Source organism: Saccostrea echinata, unplaced genomic scaffold (genome assembly GCF_033153115.1).
Source record: "Saccostrea echinata isolate AGI-Se365-2 ecotype Australia unplaced genomic scaffold, CSIRO_AGI_Sech_v1 ptg000034l, whole genome shotgun sequence".
Lineage (NCBI taxonomy): Eukaryota > Metazoa > Mollusca > Bivalvia > Ostreida > Ostreidae > Saccostrea > Saccostrea echinata.
The window spans coordinates 5,923,695-5,939,296 of record NW_026889783.1 but is presented as its reverse complement, the minus strand read 5'-3'; the positions used below and the strand labels follow the sequence as shown (position 1 = coordinate 5,939,296).

The 15,602-nt window shown below is 32.1% G+C and overlaps 1 protein-coding gene across 1 annotated transcript; it reads right to left on the bottom strand.

The window, feature by feature from the left end:
- Window positions 1-8,158: 8,158 nt before the first annotated feature.
- Window positions 8,159-14,818, bottom strand: LOC133199437 (transmembrane protein 26-like). The gene is made up of 3 exons (XM_061335241.1): window positions 14,410-14,818; window positions 9,141-9,285; window positions 8,159-9,024 (listed from the first exon to the last, which is right to left on the bottom strand). The coding sequence occupies exons 1-3, from the start codon at window positions 14,670-14,672 to the stop codon at window positions 8,287-8,289; spliced, it is 1,146 nt and encodes a 381-aa protein (XP_061191225.1). The 5' UTR covers window positions 14,673-14,818; the 3' UTR covers window positions 8,159-8,286.
- Between the last annotated feature and the right edge of the window lie 784 nt (window positions 14,819-15,602).

The following is a 15,602-nucleotide window of genomic DNA, read 5'->3' as shown; positions in this document are numbered from 1 at the left end:
GAGCTAGAGAACGCCCATGACGTGATTTCCACATTCTTTATTTTAAACGTCTGAATCTGCGCTTCAGTATTAGTTCTTGTTTTGATTCCTTTTCGAGCTAAACGAAGAAATTTGTTCTCACTTTCCATATAATTTCTAAGAATTTTCATTGGATTTGAGCTTATTAAATTGTTTTCCTGTTATATAACAGATAGCTGAAGCATGATGATTTCTATCATGGAGTGAATGGAATTTAAAAAAAAAGAATATACATGTATAGTCATACATTGCCATGCATTAAACAATTGATCATTTAAACTATATATATATATATATATATATATATATATATATATATATATATATATATATATATATATATATATATATATATATATATATCCTAGTTAAAATAGAAATTAAGGCAATTATAGTTTCTTGTCTCAGAGCCTGAGGAGTATTGTGCTATATTAAATTCCTAAAGAATCTGTCAATGAAAAATGTTTTACTTTCAAAAATCAAAACTAACACTGTATACTTGGGTTATAAATACAACTGTATTTACCAATAATTCTATACTTGCGGGCATCTTGACCAGTTTACATTGAAGCAGCTGCGTATTTTAGCCATCTCTTCTTCAAAGCGTGATGAAAATAAATTTGGTTATCAATCATTATTTACTTAAGGCGTCACATAAAATCAATTTCATGGGAACATGTGACAAATAGAGATCAATTAACGCAACCTCAGAATTATAATTTTAAATTATTTATGAAAGCTCGATAAAGCGTAGAATACGTTTACTCCTTTCACAGATTCAATTTGTCTACTTAATGATATTTTGATTCTTTAAGACAGTCATCTTTTGCTAGAAAGTCTCCAGATATCTAGAGTGTTATAGTTTAACTTTACCCGAGTTGAACTGACTGAAAATTGTTAACTATGTTAGAAAAAAAAAATGGGGAAAAAAATAAATAATGATGTGTTAGTTAAACCTTTATGAAATTGAAAAAAACTACCAGTTTCAAATATTTAAAGGGAAAAAAGAAACATATTTTACTTATAATTTCTGCATAATCTCCCTTTAACCGCGTTTTAAAAATAATGTAGATTAAAGTGGATTAATGTTGTCAAATTCAACATATCATCCTCATTTTACTTATACCTCAGGTGGGCATTTTAGTCCAAGGGCTTTTTGATTTATAATTTTTAATCTTTTTATTAAAAAAAATACAAGTATATACCTAACAAAATTTAAAAGCTTTTAAATCGCTCATTTTTCTTCGTGTAGGATATACATATTTAAAGGGCGATGCCAGATTTTCTCCAGGCCTAGGGGTGATTTTTCGAGGTTGGATAATGTCCGGGGTCATTTTTGGATGTGAAAAAAATGATCCCCTTCATTATTCTAAGGTGATTGTTATATGTCTTTACCGGTCCGGTCTTGCATTCCGAAACAGGTATTGCCATGGGTGTGTGTTTTTTGACCTTTTCAAAATTTGAATTATTTGTAGGTTTTTTTTTTTTTTTAGATCGATCACTGTTCGTAATCTTTACCTATTTCATACTAGTATTTTCAGTTATAATTTGTAGCCAATAACCTGTATTTCCTATAGATGTCCCTTATGTCCCTTACATTTCCTAAGATACGTCTCAATTCGTGCTTTAGAATATTTCATAAGACAGATACGTCTTAGGATGTAAACGAAAGCATTTAAGGAATATCTTAATATGTTCTAAAGTTTCATTCCAAGCATTTTTTTCCTTTTCATCTTTTTGTAAAATAAATATTTATGTAGTTCATATTTGCAGTTACATCGCATTTATTTGAAATTATTAAAGTTATTCACACATTTCATCTATATTAAGTTATTTAATCACTTTCAATAATATATTGTAATTTGTAGTTGTTTCAGTCCGTCTTAATCCCAATCACATGTATTTCGTAATTAAAAAAACAAAACAAAACTTCATATTCACAAATATTTATCAATTAAATATGGAGATAATGAACAGTATTCAAGCTCAATAGTCCATTCAAACAATGCAAATTGGGAGAAAGGCAAACACGGACCTCTAAATCAGAGATGGGATCAGGTGCCATGGATGAGTGAGCATCCCCACACCTGCCGTGTGCTCCTTGTCATAATCGGAAAAAAACGTAAAAATCCGTAGCCAATTCAATGTGTGGATAATGACATAACAATTAGTATGAAAAACGTCAGTCACCATTTGACTTAATGATGGATTGTTTTTGCTGACACTGTATCAATCGTAGAACTTGCGAAATGTTGACTTTAAACGAGACTGTTGATATTCTTGTTTCATCAACTTGTTTGTCAATACCTTGCCTCGTTTTACAAATTGTTCGTACGTACAACATGCGTTTCGAATCAAATAAGAGACATAAACCCCATATGCAGGTGATAAGGGTATATTGCTGCATAAGTAAGGCAAGTTGAAGATTGAAAAGTTGAAGTCATCACTTTTGTCGTAAAGCTTGGTTGTTAGGTTACTATTAACGTCTTTTTCCATTAAAGTATCCAAATATGAAACAGATGTGCCAGACTCTGTGGTATCTTTTATTTCACGCTCACTGGGATATATTGAGTCGACATATGAATGGAAATAACTATTGTTAATTGATAATACGTCGTCGATATATCTAAATGTCGAGTTGAGTGCCACAGCAAGATATTTCTTTTTCTCATGTATACGATTTTAAAGAGAAATTGCTTCATATGAATACAAAAATAGGACTGCAAATAACGGGGCGCAATTGGCACACATTGAAATTGTTGGAAGATCCTGTCTCCAAAATCCAAAAAACTACAAAGAAATTGTTAATCAGAAACTCAATCATCTTTTTCATTTCAACTTGATAGTACATGTGTGTACGATCAGAAAGTTTTTTTAACAAAATAATGTTGCAAATGACCAAGGACAAGGTAAGTAAATTTACGAATTCCTTTTCTATATTTAAAAAAGCTGGCAATTATGTCAAAAAGCCATGACTTTAATTTATCCTAGGGAATGATTGTATAAAGGGTTGAAAAGTCGTACGTTCTGATGTTATTGATTTAGGTTAAATTTTGTGATTTCATTCTTTTTAAACGTTCCTTGGAATTTTTAAGTATCCACATCTGAGTTACACCTCTTACTGAATTTATTGTTTTACAGTACTCCATAAGTTCCTCTTTCACTGCTGTTAATATTTTAGTGAGGAGTAAAGAAAGAGGCTTGGTAGATCATTTATTGGAAGTCGTTATGTATCTTTGTAAGGATTTTGTTGAAGTTTAGGAATCCAGTATAGGTATGGTTATTCAAATTCATTTTGATTGTTGGGAATATTAAGAATATTAAAATTGACATATGATTTTGAAGAATTTCATTCTTCAAAAGGGAGCTGTGGGTATAAGCTGGATTACCAGTTGAAGAATTAAATCCCAGTTTATCTAAAATACAATTAAATAATATATATATATAAGTAATTTTCAGAACATCATATCTAGTCGTCGTTTAATTTTTCCTCAGATGAACAAAAGTTCTCTCTCTCTCTCTCACACACACATACCCACCCACCCCCCCACACACACACACACACATACACCCTCACCCTCACACACACACACACACACACACACACATAAATTTTCTCTTTCTTAGGGAAATGATAAATGTCTTCTTTTTCTTTTGTAGATATTTCCTGCGTCTTCATTATCATTAGCAACGGCTATTGTAGAAACATGTAACAGGATGTGCAATTTATTAAATGCAAAGCTTGTAATTAAATTTTTAATGAAATTAAAATAAACCATCTTAAAATATTATTTATCCCAAACTGTTGTACATGAAAGGAAGCGTCCGGGGGGGGGGGGCATCCAAGAAAGCGGGGGTGAAGACACTCGATTCATAGCTTTTGATATTACAACTATAGCAAGAGACTATATCCACCTGAATCCTGCTCCCCAAAATGAATAATCAATAATTGGTATTTTGTAAAATACATTTTCAAACGGTATTAATAATCCTTTTTCAGAAAGTTTTTATCCTGATGCATGTTCCGAACAACAATTAATAAATCTCCCAATAAAGAAATCAAAGGAAAATGAAGAACGATTTTAACAGAGATTTTACTATAAGACATCAATTAAAACTGAGTTAGCTAAGTAAGCTTTTAAGGATTTTTGAACAACCACAATTTATCTGGCAGTTACGTAACTTGTCGTTTAAAATTTAACGGCTAGTTACGACACTAACTTAAAGTAATTTAACTATCGTTTGTGCAACCCGATCACGGCAAATGAATTCAAAATTAATATAGAAACAAAAAAACCAGCAATCCAGTCAAAATCCAGTCAAAATTCTGTTTTGTTTTTAAAACAATGTCCCTGTGACGACCAAAGAATTTTTAACGAGATTGTTGAAAACTCTATAATATAAGCTTGTTTGTCAGTAGCCTGTAGTGGATTAAAAACTGATCGTACACAGGACACTGCGTACCGAATTTGCTGAAAGATCATACGCAGGTGATAACGGAATATTGCTACATAACAAGATAGATATGTATTTATATTCTAAGTATGTGAAGAAGCAAAAAAAAAAAAAAAGCCGAAGAATCGGGCAAGAGTGACACTATTCAACTCCTTAGAGGAATCAGACAAAAACAAAATAAAAACCCTGTAGAAACACGAGGTTCCTTAAATTATTATTACTTGATACATTTACATACATTGACATTTATTTTAGCATCGCGTTAACGCAAAGTTAACGGCAAGTTTAATTTAACAAACGTTCGTACAACAGAATCTTGATCAATACAGAGAGCTCATGGTGCATGTGGTCCGTCAACATGAGATGCTTATTCTTTAGGGACCTGATCCTACCTCTGGTGCTTCTAGGGGTCCGTGTTTTGTCATGTTCTTGATTTGTGCTGTTTACAGGATATATGAGACTAATTACTATTCCTTATCTTCACCATTTTTTTCATTAAAATGTGATATTGTCTTTCACTTTGTGATTATTTGAATAGCTAAAAATACTTGGCAAATGAGAATTTTTTTCCCTTCATATCCAAATTTATGCTGATTTTGAAAATTATATTACTTTAAACCTCGGAACTTAGGGTAAAAAAAGAAATGCAACTCAGCAATCTCAAAGCTTCAGACATATATGAAAGTCAAATGGAGACTCGAGAACATCACTTTATACATAAAGGTTTAAGGTATGAATGAAATTAAAACAGGTTTCGCTCTACTCAAAAGCCTTGTCATTCAGCTAATATCACTTATTCTCGGAACAGTAGCACGTGTAAACATTCATGGTCTTTCCTCAATAATTAATCTATGAAATCTTTCCATATACTAATATGATTTTAATGCATGTACAATGTATCTCAATGTATAAGTCGTATGTAAAGGGTAAAGATAACAAACAGTGATCGATCTCCATAATCCATAAGCAATACAAATATGTGAAGAAGGCATAACACATGGACCCATGGAAATTCCAGAGGTGGGATCAGGCGCCTAGGAGTAAGCATCCTCTGTTGACCGGTCACAACCGCCGTGAGCCCGATGTATTGATCAGGTAGACGGAACTATCTGTAGTCAATTCAGTACAAAAAGAAAGTCCTAACATTTGGTATGAAACAAGTCTGCCAAAATACGACACAATGATAGGTTATATTTGTTAACAAGGTCAATATAACGACCATAAAATTTACGAAAAGCTGATTTTAATCGAGGCTGTTGAAATCTCTGTAACATTAACTTTTCAGTGAGTAGCCTACTTCGTTTTAAAAATTGATCGTACTCAGAGCAAACTCTTGAGTAGCAAATAAGTTGGGAGACATAAACACAGCAGGTGATAGTGGAATATCATTACATAAATAAGGAATGTTGGTAATGGAAAAACTGAAGTCATCACGTTTGTCATACAATTTAGTTGTTAATTGGTCTATAGTTAGTAAAACATCTAAAAATGAAACAAATGTGGCAGACTCTGTGGTGTCTTTTATTTCAAGTTAAATGGGATATATCAAGTCGACATACGACTGAAAATAACTAAACATCGTCGACATATTTGAATGTCGAATTGAAGGCCACAGCTAGTGTTTTCCTATTCTTATGTAGAAGTTTTTTAATAAATTCTGCTTTATAGGAATATAAAAACAGGTCAGCTAATAATAAAGGATGACTTTTCAACACTTTTTACAACCATTCACGACGATAAATTCAAGGCTTTTTGACATCACTGACAGCTGCTTTTTCAATAAAATGGAACTTTTGATAGTAATAGAAGTGTCTATGGGTCCCCCCTCCTCCAAGACAAGGAGCACAAGGCGGGTGTGTCCGGTCGGCAGGGGAAAACACTCCTTCATGGCACCTGGTCGCACCTCTAATGTTTAGAGGTTCGTGTGCTCTGCTCCTGATTTTGTTTTCTTTGAATGGACTTTTGAGCTTGAATACTGTTCATTATATCCATATTAATGTAAGTCTTGTAACCGATTTTCGAATCATTTTCTTTGTTTAATATATTTCAAAATTAATTTCTATGTGTTTTATATTTTAAATGGTTTACATGCACAAAACATACAATGCATTTAGTTCTCTTTTTAGCGGATGTGGAAAACAGACGGTTCAACGCCAAACTAAAAAAAATCATTCGGAAATTATTGCGCTTCACTAAGTGACAATCTAGGATTTAGACTTCCAAAAATAACATAAAATAACCGAATCTGTGGAAGTACAGCATAAATTATTAATTTACTATCCTTCCTGATGTACTGGTAACACTTTTTAACAGAGGACTTCAATAAAACATATTATTTAAATGTCTATGTCCGTCTCTATATTGCTACAGTACACTGCATAAGTTAACTGTTCCAGTTTTGTGTTGGTTCGTTTTTATTTTTTAAATCTAAGATTTCGCTGTTAGTCTGATGTTTGTCTACATTATGACATCCGTACATTGCTTCCTAAGCATAAAAAAATATGATTTTTTAATTACCGTAAATAATCCTTACCCTCTATACAGAGTGACTCTTATGTGTAGGTTTACACCTGTTTCACAGGAAAAGAAAATAAACATTAAATTTAAAATACAAACATCCGTGACAATCATAGATTTTCTCCACGATAAAAACAGCGAATCACTATAACAACATACAAAATATTTTGTTTGTGACTTCATTTCATGGAAGTTTTACACAGTATCGACGTGTATCATGTAGTTAAAGAGAGCTATTATTAAATCATTCATGATTTCTTTAACTCATTAACACTCATTAACAGCTTTCTATTTCAGTTAATATTCAGAGAAGATAATCAAAGACTTAAAATCTTTTTTTTATAAAGAAAGTAAAAACTCATTGTGAATCCGTCGTGAATTCTGATCGAAAGACAATTGTGAAGTGTGTAATTCTCTTCAGACGTTATGTTTCATTTTCCAGACACTAACTCTGATGAGGTTGAAAGGCTGGTCCGTATATATGTCTGTTCAAGTATTTCGTTCTTACAACGATACTAGAAATAAACAATTGAAGTACCTTTCAGTCTGGTTTCAAACATGCTTGGCGGTTGGACAACGATGCTAACTGATTGTAAGGACAACAAATTATATGTCAAAATAAGAAAATGTGTCACTTTCTGCAGATAATTTAAATATAATTTAAATCATTTGTTTATGTTTTTTTCAGAATAATGGTTAACGACAGAAATGGTTATACCCACCCCCCCCCCCCAAAAAAAAAAAAAAAAATTTAAAAAAAACAATTATATTTTTCTAGGTCAAGGGCAGTGATAGGTATTTGATAATGTGAAACCCATATCAATTAACTAAAGGAGCGGTACGATGACCTGTTAACATTGCCTTTGATCTAGGAGTATCTGATTCGTCGTACATCTATATAGAGTTTACTAAAAATGTAAATCGCACAGAAAACTATCATAAACACAATCACCAGATAGATAAAAGTTTATTGTGGGATTTCTTTTGAAAATTTCCATTCAAACTGCATTTTTTTTCCCCTAAAATCTCTTCAGAAATAACAATTTATTTGAAATATAAACAAGAAATGCCTGTACAATTAGAAATTTAATGAGTTACAAATAAACATTAATTGTATACGTCAATGTTGTTTACTTTATATTTCGATAAGAATAGTCTCAAAGAAATCTAGAGAAGGGAAAAATTTTATTTAAGATCCACCATATAAAACCTTAATAACAATTTCATTTTATACAAAGACCTAAAATTTAACTGCACATTCAAATTCAAATTCTGTCCTCGCCATGTTACCATGGCTTACCATACATCGTCAAGATTTGTTACTTTGGTTGATGACGAGCTTGGGCGCGTAGACAAGTTGGACTCCTTCTTCATGATTGTCCTTTTCTTACTGTTTACAGTCTGTATGTCACCCACACGGTTGTTTTTCCCGCTGACATTGTCCTTGTCGTCCTCCTCCTCAAAATAAATTTTATGACAAACAACAACGATGCGATAGAACAAAAGAGCAATCATTAGTGAGTTTTTGCAAACAAAAAACAAGATACCAAACGTAATTAACTGGTATCGAGCTAAAGCATACACCCTTACTGCCAAAAATGGCCCGTCCATAATCAAGATGGAAATCATCAGACTCCAGATCTCGAGTTCAAAGAGTTTACCACACGAACACACCCCGCATCCCTGTCTTCTTTTGAACATCTCGTTTCCATCCTCTTCAACGACAGCCTGTGATCGTCTGCTGTCTCGTGTAGCTGTCAGGACTAACGTAAACTGAAGCAGACTTAACGTCCAAACGGAAAATATAATGTACGTCAGGACTGTGTCGGAGCGAATTTCCGGCTCTTCGAACACGACAAAGAGTTCCATGACATCAGAGGCAGAGCCAATATACACAAAAAGAAGCTGTGAGAGTTGATCACGTGTTAGAGTTCCCCTGGGAAGCATCCATCTTCCGATTATCAAGATGAACAGCATAGACTGTTCTAAGACCTCTCTCCACGTGTCTGGGTCCAGCTTTATGGGGATGCTGACCTGAAAATGTTTTTTGGTCTTTAGTGATTTGATATATTTAAAAGTACTGCAACATTGTAAAAAAAAAATATGTAAACTTTTATTTTTAATGGTTCTGACATGACTATCATTCTTACCCCTTGAATCTGAGACAACTCCTGGACATTGTCGGTGATGTTGTCATTGCTGATCAGATCGTCGTACTTATTAACACGATCTATCTCCAACAGCCATAAGGCAGGAACGACACTGAACAGGTAAAATAGGAAACAAGGACAGAACCTGAAACAAGGCCAAATTTAAAATAATGTTTGTTAGCCCTCTCCGACTCAGGATCAAACAACTGGGTCGGTAGGTATATGAAATTTTTTTTTCTCATAAAATTTCAATGTCAATGCTGAACTTTCCAGGATGCATTAAAAAAATAATTGCGTCCTGGAGGTTAAAAAAGTTTTGAGTGGGACCATTTTCAGCCAGTCGGTCGGGAGACGGCAGCGAAACATTTTTTTAAAGATGACCCGATGTAATTTATTGTATTCAAATGCAATTTATTGTATTCAAATTATATAACACTCTTAGCAATCCCTCTTGCAATATTTTGTAATATTCTGTTGATATATAATTCTATTAGGAATAAAATAAAATAATAAAGTTCTTTATACAGAATTTTTTACTAAAAGCATCCATGTGCCAATCTTAAACTACGATTATGCCTTATTAGAATCTAGTGACCAATCGTCATTTTAGTAATTAATAAGTACTATCCCCCCTTCCTATCTTTTTAAATAGAAAGGATTATTTTCGTTTTACCTAAATTTTTTTTTTTTATTTTTTGACATTATAGATTGTACGTTCTCATTGTGTCTTAAGATTACAGAATTACCGCGACTGATTTCACAGCCTGTGATTATGTAATGTGTGTTTTTCCTGTTTTGGTTTTGAGTAACCGCATGAACGGGTCTCCAGCTTGTGAACTGCACGGACCCTTTGTTCCCCCCTTCTACCTACAACAAATCTATATAGGTGTAATTTTAAAGGTATGTCACACTAGATTTCCATCGATTCAGATGACTGATTGATCATAATGCAACATCCAGTTTATTACTTAAGTTCTTCCTCTACACCTACGTTTTCATCAGCGCACATAAAAACATTGCTTGATTTTTACAGTAGCGCATATTTAGATATCTATATTTCCTGCAGTTTAATTAGAAAAGGATATTTATACTAAATTATATATCAGTCTGATTAATGCGATAGAATTCACTTGATATTTTTGCCATCTTATTTGAATTTACCAGCTGGTAGTAATTACATGAAGTTCAATGGCCTGTTTCCCTTGTTTAGATAGTGCTATGTCCTTCCTTTGAAGTATTTATTCTTAAAATATTTTAAAAACATTTCATGAAAAAAAATTCAATAATTTCTGGGAACACTATATATAAATTCAATCGCCTATTTCCCTTGTTTGGATAATGCTTGTCCTTCCTCTTTGATACGAATTAAAATCAATTTCAAAAACACACATAAGAAAATCCCTTTATTTGTCTAAATGGGTCAAATAGATACTTAAAAGTGCTAATCTTTAAAATTATATCTATATACGAGGGATGATCAAAAAAGTTTGCAAACTAACTGAATTACTTCCATAAAAGAAATAAAATTAGGTTTCAGTGTTCATTATTTTTTAAAGTAATTCTCTCTAAATATTAATGCACATCTGAAACCGTCCTGCACATGCGCGAATCACGTGATGCAGGCTATCACGTGACATGCTCCGTAGCGTTCTGTTCACAGGAGCTAAAAGATTTTTCCGAGTCTTATATTTCTTACCATGCAAGTTATTTTTTTTTATAACAAGAACAGTCCATTTGTCACAAATGGCTAAATCTCGGCAATAGGATGGGTGGATAAGGATATCCTTTCCCAGAATGAAAATGGTGACCATCACAACCCGAGTCATCTGTCTTAAGAGCGTCGTTTATCCAGTGTGAATAAAGTATGGACGCCTTCTTATTATCATATCTGATATGTTTAAAGTCTAAAGTAAACGATATTTTAGGGATTTCATAATTATATTATTGTTAAGATATTCAACTATTTTTCTAACTCTAACTTGGCGGTCTTTCATAACAAATTACCCAACTAAGGACACATCTCTACCACAGCTTGCTTTCATTGGGCAACAGAAGAAACATCATTTTTAACCATCTCCCTTCCTTCACTTGAACAATAAATCCAATTAATGATTGAACTCCTGGCAAGTCTTTTGTCTTTATCAACTTTGTACAAGTTATTATATGCCACTGCAAAGGAATTTCCAGGGTACACATTAAACTTTAAAGCCGTGCGTTGCTCGAGTACGACTGAGTCAACCATATTTTTTGTCGCAAGTCATCTGCATATTGACGTCATTTTCACAATGTGACGTTACAAACACGGAGCAAAGCATTACATATGATATGCTATTTATAGAACATGTGTATGACTATATGTATGCAAATTTTATTCTACTCTTCACTGTGGTTTTGTAAATATAGAGATAGTTTGCGAACTTACTTTTTGATCTCCCTTTGTATACCCTTTAAAGAGCTAAGTCCAAGAACCATCAAAAATGGCCTCTTCTCAAAAATTAATGTGATGTTTATTATACATAGTGTACATTTTTAACTTTTCATAACCGTTTTCCTTTTTTCAATGTCTATTATACTTTTTGAAAAATAGTGCATGCAATATATGTCAGTGTTTTGATAGAAAAATGCATTTAGGAACGTCGTTTTTTGTTATGTAACGTCATGTCATAGGGCGATAGAAATGACTAAGTTTGCGATTACAATGTACCAAAAGACGAATATAGGATTTGAAATTGAATAACTGATAATAAATATTTATTTAATCAACAATCAACATCATTTAATATACAATTATAGTTTAATAAAGCAGATAAAGGCGTTCATTTGGTATACCAGTCAATTCTCACTGGATATAATTGGAAAAAAAAAGTTTTCTATGGAAAATGACTTCAACTGCGGTATTTTTAAATCCATGAAATAGTAAATATTTCAGCCTTTTAAACTGTATTTAAATAAATTATCAGAGAAGAAATAGTTAAAAGGACTTATTTCCTAAACATTTGTATCAATCAATTGAACGTCTCATCGTTTACTTTTATGTAAATGAGTTTCGTAAAATTAATACGGAACTCATTCAAAACTTGTTATTCCTGAATGCCAAATTTTGGAAAAAGTTGAATTATATTTAAAAGAAAATTACCTAAAAACAAAAATGTTAAATCTGCCTAAAAATTGAAAATCTTTGCTACTGACTTTTACGACATTGAATTTTACGAAAGTTCCTCACATAAACAGAGTATTATATGAACTGAAATATAAATACATGTATAGGTATTACTTTTTTGTTGTTCGAAATACATGTATATATTTACTGCAAGAAATGATTAAAGGTAGAAATTTATGATGATAATTTTGAATGTTTATGAACAAAGAGAGTACATGTAACATCAAGAAAAAATTCTTACATCATTTTAAACTGTTAAACAACTTTCATACGCATGCGAGATTTGCACGCAATCCAAACTCGCAGATACCAGACATTCGCTAGGCCATGTTTTATTCCCGTAAAATAATACGTGTATGCAGGACAATTATACGTGTTGTAAAGTGAAGATAAATAATTGTTGTTTCTGTTTTTCTTCTCAAAACTTATCATTATCTATTGACCTTTAAATGTAATAAATTTAGTATGTTTTTATTGATGTATTGCTAAAAATTCAGTTCTTTCAATTTCATTTTCACATTATGATTTTCATGTGAATAAATAGAGCAGTACATGTATTGCGTTTGAAATGCTTGTAAATACACGTCAAGATAGTAAGGGAGATACATATTTACAGGCATTAACATTTTGCTAATACTCAGCGTAAGACTTAACACGAACAAGGACTTGCTAATAATGCCTTACGACAGACAGCATAAGAGGAAAGGGTAAAATGCTCTAAATAGAATAAAATTTTTCTTGAAATAGAGAATATTTCTGTAGTAAGCAGTGGCAGAAATAATTTAAAAGATGGGGGGCTCATACAAATTTTATATCTGTGTGGCAAAAATAGTTTAACATGCGTTCAAGAAAATATTTCCAAGGCTGTTTTTCTTTATACATATTCTATAGGACTTTGACCTTTTAGCACATGGCGCTATTGACAAACACATCCTTTCTCCCCGTTTCCAGTGGATTTCATAGTCATGAATTCTAGTTTTAGATTATTCCTATGCTTCAAACTGATGTTGATATAACTGTATGTAATGCTTTTATAATTCATGTCAAAGCAAAGCCCATCCCCCTTCTCATCATGAAGAAGGAAACAACTAATCTCAGTAGCGGATGCAGCGGAATTCAGATCTTAAATGTAAAGGAAGACATAGACCCCCCCCCCCTTTTTCCACCTCCACCCCAAAGGATACAGTAGTTCACTGGAGTTGGTAAGACGAGTCGTGTATAAATATGAAAAGGAAACTGCTTGTCAATGAGAAGTGTCCAACCAAAATTCCCCGACTAGGTTTTTCGTGTTCGAACTGGTTTATTTTCCTTGTCAAAAAAGGGAGGGGAGGGTTAGAACTTTTTTAGCGTTGGTATTCACGGATCCATTATTGACACATTTTTTTTTAATTTCTTAAGTGGTTCAATCTTGAAAGCCAGAAACTGGCATTGGAATGAAATTCTCTTCAAGGAAAAATGACCCCCCCCCCTTTCGTATTCCGGGCCTATAATTACATATACATCTATATTGTGTTAATTTTTCATCAGTGTACAATCATTTGTAGACACTTGATTAGATTGTAAATATTTATCAACTGAAATTCCGTTTTTATGATTCGAAAAAGTGTTATAATAATTATTGATTTAAAAGAGAATTGCAAGAATGGAGACCGAAATATTTTCTCTATTTCTCAATTTTTACCCAAAAAAAAACCCTTAATTAACTCAATGCATTTTTTATAGGATTATCGATTAATTTTTAAAAAAAATCATAATATTTTATTAAAATATTTCATCTTTACTGTCGCTTCATTTAAATAATATTAAACTTTTTATCAGTTATATATATATATATATATATATATATATATATATATATATATATATATATATATATATATATATATATATATATATATATATATATATATATATATATATATATATATATGTTGATTTATTTTGTGATCCTTAGTCTAATTAAATGCTCACAATTAAAAGAAAAACGATACAACATATATTTGGATAAATTATATGTGCGATTTATAAGCATCTTCGATTTTATATTCATTTCAACTGTCTGCGGAACGTCACTTTATTCGAAAAAGATTATACGTTAGGAATACTTACCATTTTCGTTCCTGTCCTTTGAGCCTGATGACTGTGTATAGACCATCAATGATCAGAAGGATGTTAGTGATAGCTAGACACCAGTAGTAATTATTGTTCAGAACGTCTGTCGTCCTCCAGATTGTCACAATGCTGTGTGTAACCAGTAATACCCGGACTAAAATAGCCTTTATCACAAATTTTACAGAAAGTTTCCTCTTCGAAATATCAGAATCAGTTTCAAATTCTATAATTTCTACATCTCCCTTCTCTTTTGTTGTCATTTTTTACTTTAATTTCTTCGCGAATTACAAAAAAAGAACACTTCCTTAATGTCACAATTTTAAAATCATATTAATATCTTGTACTTTCTATAGGTTCAAACAAAGTTCGGATTGTCACTTTTCTCCATGTTTCATGGCATGAACAAGGTGGTCCCCCAATGAACAGGCCTTTGTACAAATTGATTTTATTGGCGATGCAAATGTCATTAAATAATCCAACACGTGACCTCTCTGTATTTCCGAGATCCTGTCTGTACTTGGTTGTTGCAGATTTTTAAATACAGGGGAAAAAAACAAAATTGCTTTTGTGTTTGTTCAACCCCGTGATTGATAAATTTTAATGCGTTCTTTAGTTAAAAGAAGTTTTTACCTTTGAATTTCAAACGAATAAACATTTTATCTTAGAATGATATGGATGATTAAGTGAAATTCACATATAAATATTCTGAAGTTAAACTTTATTAGAATTTCCTCTTCACGGTGTGAATTTCTTGCTTTTAAATCTCAAATTAGTTCAAATTTCAAGAAAAAAAAAACGTAGTTACCACGTTCAGAAAAATTGAAATTAAAAAAGAAAAGTCAATTCAATTAACTCGACACCGAATTTTATGTCTTTGTCAATTGTTCAAATCGTCTATCGAAATACACCGTGTGTTTTTATCCCAAGTGTATATAGAATTAAACCATGCCAGCGAAAGCAAAAACTCCTTGATATCAGTGCATATAGACTTAAGCGGTGTTTTGTTAATATGTTTGTTCTTTTCTCCTATTGTAGGCTAAGTTTATGCATTTGCTCTCCTTACAGTGTCGATTGAACCTTAAACGGTATGAATAATAATATACCTGCCTATGCACTCAAAACTAATTTGATTCAATATTGTGGAAGATTATAAAGTCATATAGTACACAATTTTGAATATTTTTGACGAT

Bases quoted from the DNA above. Each gene is read 5' to 3' on its own strand.
- LOC133199437 (XM_061335241.1), bottom strand. From the start codon at position 14,672: ATGACAACAAAAGAGAAGGGAGATGTAGAAATTATAGAATTTGAAACT. The intron at 9,286-14,409 runs GTAAGTATTCCT...GCCTTGTTTCAG, and splicing joins AAAGGACAGGAACGAAAATG to GTTCTGTCCTTGTTTCCTAT. The intron at 9,025-9,140 runs GTAAGAATGATA...AAACATTTTCAG, and splicing joins AGTTGTCTCAGATTCAAGGG to GTCAGCATCCCCATAAAGCT.